Consider the following 19774-nt stretch of genomic DNA (forward strand, 5'->3'; position numbering starts at 1 on the left):
AATTCCTTTGCACCTCTCCATCAGCGTCTTTTGTCTTGTAAATGTGTAAGCACAAGCAGAAAGTAGTCTGCTATACCATTCCCCCCTACCGCCCCAGAAAGGGAAAGAAGTTCTGCCAGCTCAAGCCTTGATTATCTTGGAGTGAAGTGCTAGAGTTTTACAGGGGAAATAATAGATCGTTATTTAGAATACATACATTTCATGTGTGTTCTGTGTCTAGAACTGTCCATGTAAACACCGTTTAAAAAAAAAAAAAATGACAAAATGTAGTCATGTAGACATGAACTGTATAATGTGTGAAGGCTGAAGTCCAAATATTGAAAAAAAACATTTTAACAAAAGGTACAAAGTTAGTACAGCATCTTCCATGGTGCAGCGGTAAGAACTGCTGAATCAAGAGGTCGCAAGTTCGATACCAGTTCCCCTGCAAATTTACTGTTTTGAGTAGTGAGAATATTGTTAATATTATACAATAAAAACATACATTTGCATCTGCAATAGCCGATTTAAATTCATAGTATTTGTAACAGCGTTTTTTTTTTTCATTTTTATTCTCTCAATCATGATCAGAAAACATGTCATGTCTCCCCATATCTGACACTGTTAGTTTTTATTTGAAACTGGGAATAAATATAGATGCGAGTGGTGGTTTGATTCAATGGAACTGGAAGTTCTTTGATCTGGGGGAATAAAAGCTGACCCACAAATGTTGGTGAATCTGCGGCCCTCGTATCTCACTGTCACTTGAAATGTTTTTTATTCTGTTTTATTGTTTCTTCCTGATCTTGCCCAGTCTCCACATTTTGGTGGTTGGTGGTGTTTCTTTTGTACTCTTGGACATGCAGAGGAAAGAATAATACAGAGAGATCAGTTATGTGCTATATACAATCATCAAATTCAAATGTTAATAGTTCCCACACTCCCAAAGACCATCCTTCCTACTTTTATGACATGTGTACCTGTTGCAATGTACATACTCCTCTCTATGCTGTGGTCCCTATTACATTGAAGGGGCACCTGATATTGAGTGAGTTTGATTTCCTGGGGGAAATGGCAGTCTTGGAACAGAAACTTGTCGATGTTGCATCCTCTTTTTCTTTTTCCATCGCCTTTTCTTGTAATAAGCAATGACAAAGTCCCTCCGCAAGGTGAGCAAAGACCGCTCTTCTAAGTGGCCATCATCCATGCCTTGCACAGTAGATGTGCGCTGATTGCTACCAATTCAAGCATGTTGTAGCACACAGCATCCGGCCACCCGCGTGTTCCTGCTCACACTGAATAAGCTCACACCTTCAGGTCCATGATGTCAATGCAGCACCAGGCAATCATTTTATGACCTGAATAGTACCACTGAGAAAACATCATCGCAGTAATGCAATATTATTTGAAAACTAACAGCGTCAAATTGGGTGTAAATTTATGCTGACACTGATGTTAAGGTCAGATCTCTTTGGAGAATTTGAAAGTGACTGAGAGAATATAACTGGAAAAAAAGCTAGGTTTTACAAGTACCATAAATTTATTTTTGCAATTCCTGTGTTCATTTTAAAGTAGCAGATAGGGGTCCATTTGTAAAGCTCTGCTCCAGCCATAGAAATGAGCGTCTCCCCCAATGGAAGATACAGACCACCACAGTAGACATGAGAGTGATATAAAATTGGTCAGATACATGCTCAACAATTTTAACTGTTTAGTGTTTATATTGTAAGCAGTATTCAGGCGGCATATGTTTCTATGGCAAAGTCTCCAATGAGGAAATGAGGGCCCCCACCAGTAGATGAGACATTGGAACACAGTAGATATGAAAGTGATCTAGAAGACTTCTCTCAATCTTTGTAAATATATTTTGGACACTTTTATAAATCCAGTATTCATTTTGCAAGCAGAAGACATTTCTGCAGCAAAACCAGAGGAGTGTCTCCTCTGCCAGAAGGAATTAAGGGATTCACTCGATATGAAAGTGCCTATTAGGCCTATTAAAGAAATTGTCCACAATTTTAACTACCCAGTGTTCATTTTGTAAAGGAACATGGCAGATAAGGAATGCCACAGACCGCTTCCTACATTTTTTTAAAATACATTTGATCAGTTTTAATCTCCCATGAACAATTGCACACCTAAGATATGGTAAAACTGAGTTATATATGATAATTGCACCTGCTGTGAAAATGAGATCCCTCCCCAATATAAAGGGGTGAATGGGCAGTTATAACAGGAAATTTATTTATTCATTTATTTATTTTATTTATTTATTTAGTACTAATTTCCATTCCAATGGTTTTAATCATTTATATGGCAGAGGTGAAATTTGAGTTCAAAAATAAAGCCCTTGCCATGGACTGTGGGTTTTTTCCTCTTTTTCTAATCCCCAGGAACAACTATCTACATAAATTTTTAAGAACAAGGGATCACTTTTAGCGTGAAAGTGGATTAATACATATATTTTAACAATTTGTCTTTTAAATGTCTTTGAGTGTTGAGTAATTTACTAATATAATTTTTATTATTATTTATTATTGTTACTGATATTTTACTAAATCTTATTTTCCATTTTTCTTTGTTGATGAGCACCCATTGAAGAATTTTTTGGTAACAGAACATATAGTAAACACGCCAAAACTACTGAAAATACAACTGACAATTGGTATGTTTTGATACCATTTTAACAAAGTTTACTGCCCACTGTCAATCACAGAGCACTCCAGTAAAACATCAATAATGTTTAATGTACCTGCAGCCTTACAACACAGACATCAGGACATCACTGGGCTTGCATGTTTACTGACAGATAGGACCGAATTTTTGCATGGAGCATGCATTAAAACAAAAGACGGCGCACGGACAAGAGGATCTCCGCAACAATCACACCTCAGTGCACCTAAGAGATAGGACACTGAATTCTATGAGGCACAGATATTTTAGAGCACCTGTTCAAATATATATTAATTGGTTTAGATCTGCGATTTTCAGTGGTTCACAGGTGTGCCATTAGACTTTTTAAGGCAAACTAATGAAATATTTCTTTGAAGAAATATGACACAAAGTAAGTCTATGAAGCAGATTCAGTGCCATTTTATATGATTTTTATATCATTATTTTAATAATATATATACACTATATGTGAACGATAAGGCAATATATGTTTAATTTTGTGCATTTTAACCAGTTTACATGTCTCGACTTGTTAAATTTTGTATATTAAATATTATTTCATATAATCAATTTATGTGAACCTTTACTTCAGTAAAATAAACATTGTTTGTTTGTATGCATTGCACACCGTGCTATGTGATTATTTCAACAAGTACATAGTGTCCCTATTTATACCCCACTACGCACTGGCTGAATTTCATCACACATACAAACGTATTATCATAATAATGATAATAATAATTACATTTGTACAGCGCCTTTCTTACTACTCAAAGCAATTTGCAAAAAAAGAAAAGACATAAGGAAAGCCCCCAGATGCAAACCCATAATCATTTAACGGCGAAGCACCAATCTTACTCCTGTACCACCTACTCTTCCTATTAGATATGGCACATTATAATCTTGAACACTACATTTTTATTTTAAACTGTCATAAATAAATATCAAACAAAATTTTAAAAAGCCACTTTGAACCAAAGAGGGTAAGTATTTGTTATTAATTTTTTTGTAAGTCAAACAAAAATTATGCCAAAGTTTTTTCTTTTTTTTTTTTTTTGTCAGATTAGCAAAAAAAATATATGTTTTGTGTGCCGCAGAATTTTACTTACTTTATTTGTGCCAGGGGATTGCTGGTTTAGATATATATATATACACACTGGTCTTGATATATATAAATCGGTTCAGATAGACTAGTTTAGACATACAGTAAACCCTAGAAATTCGTGGGGTTTACGTTCCTAGAGCATCCACAAATTGTGAAAAACCACAAATTATGAATGTGGTGAAAAAAATGCCTATTTTTATAGTTTAAACCCTAAATATGTCCCTAAAACACTTTAATTTAATTTCAACCTCAGCTTAATACATTACCTCAAAAAGGAATGTAAAGGTAAACCCGTATACTCTACAGTACTGTACTGACATGTCACCCGCAGTGTTATAATGTAAAATACCAATGTTACTGCTGTATGTACTATAATTCATGCAAGTGTGTTTTCAGTGCCAGAAACCATAGAAGGTGCAGGCCGTTTCAACGGCATCTTGGGGCTTTAACCCTTAAACTGCCACATACTTGGGGTATATATATATATATATATATATATATATATATATATATATATATATATATATATATATATATATATATGAAATATATATATGAAATATATATATATATATGAAATATATATATATATAAAAATATATTTATATACAGTGGGATGCAAAAGTTTGGGCAACCTTGTTAATATTCATTATTTTCCTGTATAAATCGTTGGTTGTTACGATAAAAAATGTCAGTTAAATATATCATATAGGAGACGCACACAGTGATATTTGAAAAAGTGAAAAGAAGTTTATTGGATTTATGGTAAGTGTGCAATAATTGTTTAAACAAAATCAGGCAGGTGCATAAATTTGGGCACCGTTGTCATTTTATTGATTCCAAAACTTTTAGAACTAATTATTGGAACTCAAATTGGCTTGGTAAGCTCATGTATATATGTATATATGTATGTATATATGTGTGTATATGTGTGTATATATATATATATATGTATATGTGTATGTATATATATATGTATATGTGTATGTATATATATATATATATATATATATATATATATGTATATGTGTATGTATATATATATGTATATGTATGCATGCATATGTATGTATGTATATGTGTGTATATATATATATATATATATGTATATGTATATATATATGTATGTGTATGTATATATATATATGTATGTGTATGTATATATATATATGTATGTGTGTATATATATATATATATATGTGTGTATATATACATGTATGTATATATATATGTATGTATATATATATGTATGTATATATATATGTATGTATATATATATATATATGTATATATATGTATGTACAGGGAGTGAAGAATTATTAGGCAAGTTGTATTTTTGAGGATTAATTTTAATATGGAACAAACACAGTGCTATCAGTCAGTCCAAAATGTTAATAAACCTGAAACCTGAATGTTTCACAACGGAAATGTGAGTGTGAACATCATCAGGGGAATACATATGTGCGTTACAATTATTAGGCAACTATTAGTGTGCAGATTTATTATGCAACTAAAGGAAAAATGAAAATTTTCCCATCTTACTTGTTTATTTTCATCTGTTATAGTGAGAATAATAAACAAACACCTCAAAATTTACAAATAAACATCTCTGACATTTCAAAAAAAATTAATCAATCAATGACCAATATAGCCACCCTTCTTTCCAATAACAGTCATAATCCTTTCCATTCATGGAGTCTGTCAGTTTCTTGATCTGTTGACGATCAGCTTTTTGTGGAGCAGTGACTACAGCCTCCCAGACACTCTTCAGAGAGGTGTATTGTTTTTCTCCCCCGTAAATCTAGCGTTTAAGAAGTGCCCACAAGTTCTCGATAGGGTTTAGGTCAGATGAGGAAGGGGGAGCGATGTCATTATTCCTTCATCTTTAAGGCCTTTACTGGCTGGCCACGCAGTGGAGAACTTCGATGCAAGTAATGGAGCATTGGCCTGCATAAAAATCATGGTCTTTTTCCTGTATCACTGTTTGAAGAAAGTGTCTTCGAAAAACTGGCAGTAGGTTTGGGAGTTGATTTTGAGTTCATCTTCAATGCAAAAAGGTCCAACTAGCTCATCTTTAAAAATACCAGCTCATACCAGTACCCCACCTCCACGTTGAAGTGGAGCTCTGTGCCCATTACTGATCCACAGGTCCATCCATCTGGTCCATCAAGAGTCACTCTCATCTTATCGGTCCATAAAACCTTTGAAAAAAATCTGTCTTCAGATATTTCTCGGCCCAGTTTTGACGTTTCAACTTATGTTTCTTGTTCAGTGGTGGTTGGGTTTCAGCCCTCCTTACCTTGGCCATGTCTTTGAGCACTGAACACCTTGTACTTCTGGGCACTCCAGGTAGGTTGCAGCTCTGGAATATGAAAGTACTGGAGGATAATGGGTTCCTGGTAGCTTCACGTTTGATTCTTCTCAAATCTTTGGCAGCTAATTTGCGTCTTTTGTTCTCAACACGTTTCTTGCGACCCTGTTGACTATTTGCAACAAAATGTTTGATGGTTCTGTGATCACACACCAATATCTTAGCAATTCCAAAAGTGCTGCATCCCTCTGAAAGACTTTTACAATTTTTGACTTTTCAGAGTCAGTTAAATCTCTTTTTTGGCCCATTGTGCCTGAGGAAAACTAGCTGCCTAATAATTCTGCACACCTTGATATAGGGTGTTGATCTCCTTAGGCCACACCCTCCCTCATTACACAAATACACATCACCTGACGTGCTTAAATCCAATAAGCATTCTAGTTAATACAGCTTGGAGTTGGAATATACGCATTAAAAATGATGATATGGTCAAAATATTCACTTGCCTAATAATTGTGCACACAGTGTATATGTATATATGTATGTATGTATATGTATGTATATGTGTATATGTATGTATATGTATATGTATGTATGTGTATATGTATATATATATATATATATATATATGTGTGTGTGTGTGTGTGTGTGTGTGTATGTATATATACTAGCAAAATACCCACGCTTAGCAGCTGAGAAGTAGTGTGTTAAAGAAGCAATGAAAAGAAAAGGAAACATTTTGAAAATAACGTAACATGATTGTCAATGTAATTGTTTTGTCACTGTTGTGAGTGATGAGTGTTGTTGTCATATATATATATATATATATATATATATACATACACACATAAACATATATATATACATATCTATAAATATACACATATATATACACACACATATATACATACATATATATATCTACATATATACACATACATATACATACACACATACATACATACACACAAATACATATATATACATACACACACACACATATATAAACATATATATACATATACATACATATCTACATATATACACACACAGCTATTTCGTATCAGTGCAATACGCTGCTTGTTAAAACGGATAACTCCCGCTCTTACGTGCAAGTCTGCGTGGATATTATGAACTATCGTATTTGTTCAAGTTCTATTTAAATTTTAAATAGAAGGAATTTTTATTTAGTCGACAGAAATATCTTTGGTAGGAATGGTAAAAACAGACAGGAATATTATTCGTGAATAAATCAACTCAAACCTTAAACAACTTATAATATTTTGCTCTCCATAAAAATATATCCTGTCTAAATTATACAAGTTAGAAATAAAGTAAACGTTAAAAGAACAAACATTCACATTTCTTTACTCTTATGTAATTTTATATAAAAAATAAACGTAGATTTTAAATATCCCAAAAGATTTTGCTCTCCATAAAAATATATCCTGTCAAAATTATACAAATTCAAATATGAACATGCTGCATAACAAAACCTGGAAATATAAATAAAATGTGTTCCTTTCAGCAATAACAAATCAAATCATTCAGTTGTCTTTGCTCATATGTCATTTTAGAGCTGGACGCCTGGCATCTTTTTTTGGCAACAAGTTCGTTTCTGTTTGGTGTGAGGTTCTGTGTTGTGGAGATTCTCAGGATGGATTGCAGGTGCTCATCAGTGAGGCGACTCCTGTGTGCTGTTTTGTTAGTCTTTATCACTGAGAAGAGCTTCTCACACAGATATGTGCTACCAAACATGCACAAGGTTCGAGCCGCATGTAGACGGACTTTTTGTTCTTCAAAGTCACCAAAGCGCCGTGCAAACTCAGTGCGCTCAGTTTATCAGCAAAGTGCGTATTTGGGAACACCGTAGTGACGACTTGGTTTAACATTACTTGGCAACAGGGAAAGTGGGGCAAATTGCACTGGTGCATTTGTGTCTCCCATAAAAGCAGCTTCACTTGAAATCACTTTGTGATTGTGCACGGGTAAAACGTCCGCTGAAGTGTCAGATTCTTATTTAATTCTTCTGCTTTCTGTATCTTCTGCATTGCATTCAGGTTACCCTGATGTTTTGTCTCATAGTGCCGTCTTAGATTAAATTCTGTAATTACAGCCACATTAGCTCCACAAATGAGACACACGGGTTCAGTAAACATATACTCAGCCTCCCATCGGTTTTAAAGGCTCTATTTTCAGAATCAACTTTTCTCTTCAGCATCGTGTGAGCTAGCTTCGCAATAACTTGCAGCATCATAAGCTAGACTTGATTAACGCGTAAGTGTTCGGCAAGGCAGCTGAAGCGCTGCATTATGGGATCTGTAGTTTATTGTGTTACCAGCGCTTCATATACCGGGCCATTAATAACAATAATACAGTATATAAAATGATCTCGGGCGGATATAATTACACGCCGGGCGGATGTGGCCCGCGCCCTTGAGTTTGACACATATGGACTAAATAGAACTTGAAAAGATATATTTTTTAAATGTGATCGCGCAATTCAGATAGAGTTGACGCACTACAGCCTGCATGCCTCAATAAGTCATCCTCCCTCGCTCTTACTTTTTACCGTTCATCTAATGAATACACTGAGTATGGCTTTACCAAAACAATCATTGATGGCGAATAAAGTATCCATTATTCGAGTATGTAGATCGGGATATATATATACATATATATATACCCGTATCGCAGCGAGAAGTAGTGTGTTAAAAAGCTAGAAAAGAAAAGGGAACATTTTAAAAATAACGTAACATGACTGTCAATATACAGTATTTGTTTTGTGAGTGTTACTGAGTGTTGCTGTCATCAAGGATTTGATTATCATTATTTCTTTCAATCAGGTTCGTATTTGTAGGATGTGTTGTGTTCAAGTTACATTCCGTGTTTGTCAATCGTTGTAAAGATGACAGGTTTCATTCATCGATTAGTTTCTTACTGCATCAATAAACAGCTCGTCGTCTTCTTTATCTGAGACCTGACACACTGCATGCACGGGTTTTTTACACTGTCTTCCTTTAGCGGGACATTGACTTTTTCCACCGTGTGCTTTGTTTCCGCAGTAGCTGGATTTATGAATATGCTTGTATGTATCAGACGCTTCATATTTTTGCTGCCTTTTCAATTGTGTAATTGGTTTTGTTCAGCTCTTTGGAACTGTTGCTTTTATCTGTGCACTGCGTCAGTTCACGTGAGAGCTCGGTGTACATGCATCGAAGTTTCCCAGCTGTGCTGGTGCCATCTCGTGCTATGTCCATGGCTGTATTTAATGTTACCTTAGTCCTGGCACTTAAAACTTTCTCTCGCAGTTTACTGAGTTTGTCAAACACCACCCTGACCATCTCATCTTCCTCTGCACAGTCCTTAACCCGTGAATATTTAGTGGGAGTTTGCTATTGGATTGCCGCTGACGGACGGCCTTATATGGGCAGGCACTAAATTACAAACGCCAGCGGCAGCCTGTCTATGAACTTAATTTAAAGTGTAGGTTTACATCGTGCTTTGTTTCAGTAGCAGAACTCATGAATATGGTTGTATATGTCACTCGCCGCTTCTTATTGTTTAGCTGCCTTCTCAATTATATAATGCATGTTTTCTTCAAGCGCTTTTGGAGGTCTTCCTGGTTTTCTATGTACTGCGTGATTACGTGGAGGCGTGATGATGTCACACGAAACTCCGCCCCCACGCATTGAAGCTCATCTCCATTACAGTAAATGGAGAAAAACTGCTTCCAGTTATGACCATTACGCGTAAATTTCGAAATAAAACCTGCCCAACTTTTGTAAGGAAGCTGTAAGGAATGAACCTGCCAAATTTCAGCCTTCCACCCACACGGGAAGTTGGAGAATTAGTGATGAGTCAGTGAGTGAGTGAGGGCTTTGCCTTTTATTAGTATATATATATATATATATGTATATATATGTATATGTATGTATATATATATGTATATATATGTATATGTATGTATATGTATATATGTATATATTTATATATGTATATATAATGTGTGTGTGTATGTATGTATGTGTATATATATATATATGTATGTATATATATATATATATATATATATATGTTTGTATGTGTATATATTACCTCGTATTTCCTGTGTTCCTCGATTTTTTTCTACATTCCTTTAAAGGATGTCTCAGAACAATTACTTATACTTTTCTCCTGGTCTTTTAATCTCCTGAAGCAGCTTCTTGTTTGTCTTGTGTATATTCTTTATATTTTTCCTTATATCATTTGTAACCTTCTTTGTTATCCTTTAGCTCTTTTATAACACCACTGGTAATGGAGTTCCATCTCGGACATCCATCTCTCAAAACAGACTAGACCAAGTTCAAGAGCAGTGATCATTGTGGCTATCGTTACCTTCAGCTTGGACTGTTCATTCTGGTTTTCTCCGTGCTCCGCTGGTGGAGTTGGAGTTGGAGTGGGTGTTGCTGGCTTGTGGTGGGTAGTTGACAGAACAGAAAGTAAAACCATTTTCAGCTTCACTGAACCTTCTGGAATCAATGAGTACTCCTAGCCAGACTCACTTACACATTCACTCCCACTTTCATTCTTGACTAGAGACGATGCAGCAGTGTTAGGCAAAAGCACAGATCTCCTGGGACCTATCTGTTCCAGGTCAATCTCTGGCAGGTCTTACCTTGAACTTGAGGCCTCTTTAGGCTTGGATGAAGCTTTAGCTGTCCTTCCGTTTTTTTTCTGAGCCGTTTTTCTGGTTCAGTAAATACAGGATACCTCGGGATGATGAGGAAAGATAACACCACTGCTAATGGAGTTCCATCTCAGACATCCATCTCCCAAAACAAACTAGGCCAAACCTCCCCAAATGTCAACTGTAATCTTGAAATTTCAACCTTAATCTCTTTGTTTATTTTGTCATTAACGTAGAATGCTATAAACTTAATCTTTAACTTGATGTTTAATTTGCTGGAGTTTCTCAAACCCCATCTTAAGTGTTCCTGACCCAGTCAATGTATATGTACTTTTCAAACAGGCTTTCAGTTACCACAACAGGAGCGCACAGGCAGTAATTGCCACACAGAATACATTACATTTATGATTTTATAGCTTTCTGAACATTTTACATACCATTTTAATGATAAAATGCATTAAAGCAATCCCCCATCCTGCAAGCCTTTGGAAGTAACCTGAATCATGCTAAGGAAACTCACCAGAAAAAGATTCAAACTCCAGGTAGGGAACACCCGGGACACCCTTAATGCAAGGCAGCAGTAGTTTGCCAGCGTGACCCCACATGTGCATTATTTAAATGAAGTTTTAAAAAAAAAATCTGTAAAATTTAATATACATACTTTAATGGATTTCATCATAAAAATTCTGTCAAGTATATATCATAGTATTTTAACAGAACACAGCTTCAAAAGGATAGCTCTTGGAAATCTACATTGACTTAGAAACCAATCATTATCAGTAAATACACACACTCTTCTAATTCTTCCATTTGTTTTCTAACAAATCCAAAGCAGCCATGGTAGTTAATATAGTTTGGCCATTCTGTGCACTATTCTTACAGATTGATCACAATCAAGTGCCTTAAATTAGTAAATAATCTGCAATTAGTTTCGGTTTGTTTGATAAAGCCCACATCATGGATGCAAGTATGAAAATGAAATGGAGGCCAAACAGAAGTAGTAGCACTGCTTTGACGCTTTTGCCACCCATTTACAAAACCAAACAGAAACATACATGTGCATGGTCTGAGGCTTCCGTAAAAATGTACATGCAGTAGCTTTATAGCAAGTTTAATTTTTTACATCTTGATATGAGTGTGGAAACGGGTGTATGCAACAGTTTTGTGCGTACACACCGTTTATACATGATGACTTAGGTCTCGGGCTAACATGTTTCCATTTAAACCTACATGAATCAACAAGTATCAGTATTAATAAATATATTTTATTTTAATATAAATGAGCAGAGAAGGGAAGAACCGCAAAACATATGGGTAAACTTATCAGAAAATAAAAAAAAATAAATAAAGTTTTGTCTTTGACGAATGAAAGCACTAACAAGCCATGTAACTAAATACCAAGTTTTATTATCAATTAGGCCTGGCTTATAATTACAAAACTGGTTGGAACAAAAAAACATGCTGCCACAGTTGATCTCCAGGACTGTAATTGAGTACCCCCATCTGTCAGGGCTCTGTACTAGAGATGACTGTTCTAGCCATTTTAATGGCAATTCCTGAAAATCAAAAGTATTTATAAAGAAAATGTAAAAAAAATCATTATAGTGTCAGCTGCAAATCCAAAATATTTTGGTTTTATTTTAACCTAGTGTCATGTCTGCTTTTTTATTATATATTGTTCTGCATCAAAACAAATTCTGAAAACAAATTACCATGCTTTGCTTTCCTCGAAACTGATAAATGGATTATTACTGTAATTTTTTTTTTATTTAAAATTGACACTGTGTCACTTCTGTTTATTTATATTTATCTGTTTGTGTGTGTGTATATTATTTGATTTATTTTTTTATGTAAATGTAATATTTATTTTGCATTTATAGATTTCAGAGAAGTATGGAATTCCTATAGAAAAGATGATTAAGATATACAAAAAGAGTAAAAAAGGGTAAGTTTCAAACATTTCTTATTCTATGTAAAAACTACTGAAAAGGTACTTTATTTCTGTACAAAATACACCCAAGGCAAGATTATTGTACACAAATCATGAGTTATTGCCATTCATTTTCTACTTTTCTACTGAAAAAGGAGATCACAAAGAATTAACTTTGTCTGCTTTGTTCTAGATTGGAATGGCCTTTTTTTTAGTTTCCTCAAAAATGTTGTCAGATAAAAGGAAATCATGATATGGATTGTAATAAGGTAGCTCAAAACTGAATTTTCTGTAGTCAAAGTCAAGTCAAAGTCACAGCGAGCTTTATTGACATCTCAACCATATACAAGTATACAGTGTAAAAGGCTCGACACACTTAAAAAGGTTTGGGGCTGCCACCCATATATTATTCCTGACTGCAAAAGGTTCTTTAAAATAGTACAGAGATGTTCTCAGTACGGAGTCCAAAACAGAACTGTCAAGCTTTGTAAAAATGGCAGCTTTAACGACCAGACAGGAAGTGACGCAAGGGTGCTGGAAGTGATATGATTCTTCAGGGTGCCGGAACCAGAAGTGATATTCTTCTGGGCGCCGGAACTGGAAGTGACGTCATCTGTTCCGAATTAGACAGTTTTTCCCGTGGCTGGTCTGTAGTGATGACAGGAGAAGGTTTAGTGCACCCCGGCACTCCCTGGCCTGGTGTAGAATAAACTTTGCTTGGTCCATACAACGTCCTCCTAGTCGCACGTGTGTGACATGCCCCCTTCCCCCCCCAGCCCAGACCCATCGGGTCAGGTGTACCTGTCTGAGAAGTCGTGGAATCGAGAAAGGCAGTCTGCATTGGCTTGCAGTACACCACAGTGATAAACGACCAAATACTTATAAGACTGTAGATCTAAAAACCATCTCATGATGTGTGGATTGGACTCCCTATGCAAGGCCATCCACTGTAATGGCGCATGATCTGTCACAAGAGTGAATCCACGCCCCAAGAGGTAATATCTCAGGTGAGTAATTGCCCATTTAACACTAGAATTACCGGAGCCTACGAGAAAACTCGTAAATCTGGCCCACCTTAAATGCGTTTGCACCTCTCCGTCGGTGTCTTTTGTCCTGTAAATGTGCCAATTAAGACAAGCAGCAAGTAGCCTGCTTTTCCTCCCCACTATCGCAGAATGTTCACAAAGTTGTTTCAGCTGATTCCTTGTTTGATTATCTGGGACTGAAGTGCTGGATTTTTAGAGTGGAAATAATAAATTGTTATTTGGAACACATGCATTTCTGTTTGTTAAATATTACAAAATGCAGGCATAAACTATAGAATGCGTGAAGCCTGAAGTCCAAAGATCACATAAGCACTTTCACAAAAGGTTCAAGGACAATACAACAGCTTCCATGGCGTTGCGGTAAGACTTGCTGACTTATAGTCAAGAGTCCCCGGTTCGATCCCCACTGCCTCCTATATTTGCCGTTTTCAATATTTAGCTGCTCTTATTATTCTTATTATACAGTACACACAAACATTTGGTTTGCATCTGTAACAGACCGTGTACATTTATAGTACTCTACTTGTAAAAGTTACCTTTTTTTTTTATCACTTTTATTCTCTTGGTCACGATACATACTACCGCCCTAGGGATCTGACACGGTTAGTTTTTATTTGAAACTGGGAATGACTTTAGATGTGAGTAGTGTTTTGAGACAATGGAACTTGACATTCTCTGATCTGGACGGATAAAAGCTGACACACAAACGTTGGTGAATCTGCTGCCTTCGTATCTCATTGTCACTTGATTTTTTTTTTATTCAGTTTTATTGAGTGTTCCTGCTGATGCAGAATTACTAATGCACCTTATGGTTTATGATGTCCAAAAAAAAAAACAGAGCTGTAGGTATATATGATATTTGAAATTTTTCATTTTCTGACCTTTTATGAGGTCATTTCTGCTCTATCTGCAATCATAAAATTTAAATGCTAATAGTTCTCACACACACACAAGGACAGTCCTTCCTATATTTACGACATGTGTACCTACCTGTTGCAAGTCACACACTTCTCTCTAAGCTGTGGTTTCTATTACACACCTAAAAGAAAGAGACAATATATGTGACATTTTGAAGAAATCATTTTATGACCTGAATAGTACTGTGATGGATGGCCGGCCATTGATCCCGGCCAATACCCCCAAGCCGCCAGGTGGAGCCCTCCTTGCAGCGTGAAGGTTCCCAGAAGACCAGCAGGGCATCATGGGCATTGGAGTTTTTATGCAAAGCCCTGCTGGATGCCGTGGGGGCCACAGGAGGGAGCTGCAGGGAGGACCGAGGGCTTCTTCGTGCCCTGTGACCCGGAGGTTCATCACAGGAAGAGCGACAGACTTCCGGGTTGAAGAAAGGGACTATTTACCCTGACCCGGAAGGAATAAGGACTTGTGGACTATTGGGCAGAAACACTTCCGGGTCAGGAGGTATAAAAGGACTATGGGAACTCGCAGACAATGAGCTGAGCTGGGTGGAAGGGTGGCAACGTGTCTGGGAGCTGGAGGATTGGTTTATTGTATTTGAGACTTAGTATTGTGGTAGAGAGTGTGCTTTGTGCAATGTGGAAGAAAAATAAAGTCAACATTTGGACTTTTACCTGGTGTCTGGAGTCGTGGACAGGAGTTCAAGGGAGCGAGAGCGCCCCCTATCGTTCACAGTACCAATCAGAAAACATTATTGCACTAATGCAATATTTAAAAACAAATAGAGTTAGATCAGGTGTGTTTCTGTTTTTTTTTTTTCCGCATCACTTTTTCCACATTTTGTCATGTTACAAAATGGATTAAATTCATTTTTTTCCTCAGAATTCTGCACACAACACCCCGTAATGACAACGTGAAAAAAGTTTACTTGAGATTTTTACAAATTTGTTAAAAAAAAAAAATTGAGAAAGCACATGTACATAAGTATTCACAGCCTTTGCCATGAAGCTCAAAATTGAGCTCAGATGCATCCTGTTTCCCCTGATCATCCTTGATGTTTCTGCAGCTTAATTGGAGTCCACCTGTGGTAAATTCAGTTGATTGGACATGATTTGGACAGGCAGACACCTGTCTATATAAGGTCCCACAGCTGACAGTTCATGTCAGAGCACAAACCAAGCATGAAGTCAAAGGAATTGTCTGTAGACCTCAGGCACAAATCTGGGGAAGGTTAAAGAAAAATTTCTGCTGCTTTGAAGGTCCCAATGAGCACAGTGGCCTCCATCATCCGTAAGTGGAAGAGGTTCAAAACCACCAGTACTCTTCCTAGAGCTAGCCAGCCATCTAAACTGAGCGATCGGGGGAGAAGGGCCTTAGTCAGGGAGGTGACCAAGAACCCGATGGTCACTCTGTCAGAGCTCCAGAAGTCCTCTGTGGAGAGAAGAGAACCTTCCAGAAGGACAACCATCTCTGCAGCAATCCACCAATCAGGCCTGCATGGTAGAGTGGCCAGACAGAACCCACTCCTTAGTTAAAGGCACATGGCAGCCCGCCTGGAGTTTGCCAAAAGGCACCTGAAGGACTCTCAGACCATGAGAAACAAAATTCTCTGGTCTGATGAGACAAAGATTGAACTCTTTGTTGTGAATGCCAGGCATCACGTTTGGAGGAAACCAGGCAGTGCTCATCACCAGGCCAATACCGTCCCTACAGTGAAGCATGGTGGTGGCAGCATCATGCTGTGGGGATGTTTTTCAGCGGCAGGAACAGGGAGACTAGTTAGGATAAAGGAAAAGATGACTGCCGCAATGTACAGGGACATCCTGGATGAAAACCTACTCCAGAGCGCTCTTGACCTCAGACTGGGGCAATGGTTCATCTTTCAGCAGGACAACAACCCTAAGCACAAAGCCAAGATATCAAAGGAGTGGCTTCAGGACAACTCTGTGAATGTCCTTGAGTGGCCAAGACTTGAATCAGATTGAACATCTTTGGAGAGATATTAAAATGGCTCTGCACCGATGCTTCCTATCCAAGCTGATGGAGCTTGAGAGGTGCTGCAAGGAGGAATGGGCAAAACTGACCAAGGATAGTTGTGCCAAGCTTGTGGCATCATATTCAAAAAGACTTTAGGCTGTAATTGCTGCTAAAGGTGCATCGACAAAGTATTTAGCAAAGGCTATGAATACCAATGTACATGTGATTTCTCAGTTTTTTTATTTTTAATAAATTTGCAAAAACCTCAAGTAAACTTTTTTCACCTTGTCATTATGGGGTGTTGTGTATATACACTCACACACACACACACATATACATATTTATATATATATATATATATATATGTGTATATATATATATATATATATATATATATATATATATACTAATAAAAGGCAAAGCCCTCACTCACTCATTCACTCACTCACTCACTCACTCACTCACTCATCACTAATTCTCCAACTTCCCGTGTAGGTAGAAGGCTGAAATTTGGCAGGCTCATTCCTTACAGCTTACTTACAAAAGTTGGGCAGGTTTCATTTCGAAATTCTACGCCTAATGGTCATAACTGGAAGGTATTTTTCTCCATTAACTGTAATGGAGTTGAGCTGGAATGACGTGGGGGGGCGGAGTTTCGTGTGACATCATCACGCCTCTCACGTAATCACGTGAACTGACTGTCAACACAGTGCGTAGAAAACCAGGAAGACCTCCAAAAAGCGCTTAAGAAAACATGCATCATATAATTGAGAAGGCAGCGAAACAATAAGAAGCGAGCGAGTGACATATACTACCATATTCATGACTGCTGCTACCTCGGAAAGAAAGCAAAGTGTAAACCTAAACTTTAAATTAAGTTCATAGACAGGCTACCGCTGGCGTTTCACATGCCCACAGGTAATGCGGGATACAAGCTTAATGAGAGGGCGCAGGATATAGCGAGAGTTTTGATCACTTTATAACTAAGTTAAAATTGTAGGTGAAGGGGTGTGCTTATGCAAATTCGAGACTGTGTTTGTGGGGGATTGACAGTTAAAGGCGGGGGTGGGAGTCACGTCATCATCTCCCCTCCCATTCATCTCATTTGGCTCTGAGCTGAGCTCTGCAGCTAACGCCGTCTTCCGAAGCAACTTCGTCAGACTGCCACCAAATACTCACAGAAAAATCCACAAGTTAATACACACGCTGTCTCTATAGAGTTTCTCCACACTGAATTCTCCAGGCACTACTTACAAAAGGTTACATTGACAATCACAGCTGAGAAGCTTCGATGCATGTGCTCCATAACGCGTTAAAAAATAATGCATTTAATCACACTTTGCTTTACAAGCAAGGGAGCTTTGTCAATGCATGATTTCCTGGTACACCGATTACTTTGATCAGCGCATCCCGATTCATTTTACCCTCGCACCACCTTAGTTTGAGAAGAAGTATGAAAAAATGAGGTTAACACAGAAAAACAGATCACCAATTCAAGCTTTATGAATAATCGATTCGCCATCAATAATTGTTTTGGTAAAGCCATCCTCCTTCCATTTTATAATTTTTCCGCCACTAGCGTGATTAAATGAGCGGTAAATAAAGTAAGAGCAAAGCGAGGGTGACTTATTTAGGCAGGCATATATATGACAGCAACACTCATGACAATGTCAATCATGTTACGTTATTATTAAAATGTTTCCTTTTCTTTTCATTACTTCTTTAACACACTACTTCTCCGCTCTGAGGGCGGGTATTTTGAGATATATATATATATATATATATATATATATATATATATATATATATATATATATATATATATGAATGACCTCAAAGAGGTCATATACATATATATATACTGTGTGTATATATATATATATATATATATATATATATATATAAACTGCTCAAAAAAAATTAAAGGAACACTTTGAAAACACATCAGATCTCAATGGGAAAAAGAAATCCTCCTGGATATCTATACTGATATAGACTGGGTAATGTGTTAGGAATGAAAGGATGCCACATCGTTTGATGGAAATGAAAATGATCAACCTACAGAAGCCCTGAATTCAAAGACGCCCCAAAAATCAGAGTGAAAAAATTATGTGGCAGGCTAGTCCATTTTGCCAAAATTTAATTGCAGCAACTCAAAATTATGCAGCACTTTGTATGGCCCCTGTGTTCTTGTATACATGCCTGACAACATCGGTGCATGCTTCTAATGAGATGACAGATGGTGTTGTGGGGGATCTCCTCCCAGATCTGGACCAGGGCATCACTGAGCTCCTGGACAGTCTGAGGTGCAACCTGGTGGCATTGGACGGACCAAAACATAATGTCCCAGAGGTTTTCTATTGGATTTAGGTCAGGAAAGTGTGGTGGCCAGTCAATGGTATCAATTCCTTCATCCTCCAGGAACTGCCTGCATACTCTCACCACATGAGGCCAGGAATTGTCGTGTACCAGGAGCCACTGTACCAGCATAGGGTCTGACAATGGGTCCAAGGATTTCATCCTGATACCTAATGGCAGCCAAGGTGCCTTTGTCAAGCCTGTAGCAGTCTGTGTGACCCTCCATGGATATGCCTCCCCAGACAATCATTAACCCACCACCAAACTGCTCATGCTGAATGATGTTACAGGCAGCTTAATGCTCTCCATGGCTTCTCCAGACCCTTTCACTTCTGTCACGTGCTCAGGATGAACCTGCTCTCATCTGTAAAAAGCACAGGGCACCAGTGGTGCATCTGCCAATTCTGGTATTCTATGGCGAATGCCAATCGAGCTGAATGCTGCTGGGCAGTGAGCTCAGGGCCCATTAGAGGACATGGGGCCCTTGGGTCACCCTCATGAAGTCTTTCTGGTTGTTTGGTCAGAGACATTCACACCAGTGGCCTGCTGGAGGTCATTTTGTAGGGCTCTGGCAGTGCTCATCCTGTTCCTCCTTGCCCAAAGGAGCAGATACTGGTCCTGCTGATGGGTTATGGACCTTCTATGGCCCTCTCCAGCTCTCCTAGAATAACTGCTTGTCTCCTAGAATCTCCTCCATGCCCTTGAGACTGTGCAGGGAGACACAGCAAACCTTCTGGCAATGACACGTATTGATGTGCCATCCTGGAGAAGTTGGACTACCTGTGCAACCTCTGTAGGGTCCAGGTATCAT

At 37.6% G+C, this 19774-nt stretch overlaps 1 protein-coding gene across 6 annotated transcripts in view; it reads left to right on the plus strand.

The window, feature by feature from the left end:
* The window catches only part of grhl2b (grainyhead-like transcription factor 2b), a 357473-nt gene that overhangs the window by 306302 nt on the left and 31397 nt on the right, over positions 1-19774 (plus strand). For all 6 annotated transcript variants that reach the window (XM_039737648.1, XM_039737649.1, XM_039737650.1 and 3 more), the window contains one exon: positions 12618-12682. In XM_039737648.1, the coding sequence (XP_039593582.1) occupies positions 12618-12682 (65 nt within the window). The remainder of the gene's footprint in view (positions 1-12617; positions 12683-19774) is intronic.

This window comes from Polypterus senegalus, chromosome 15 (genome assembly GCF_016835505.1).
Source record: "Polypterus senegalus isolate Bchr_013 chromosome 15, ASM1683550v1, whole genome shotgun sequence".
Classification (NCBI taxonomy): domain Eukaryota; kingdom Metazoa; phylum Chordata; class Cladistia; order Polypteriformes; family Polypteridae; genus Polypterus; species Polypterus senegalus.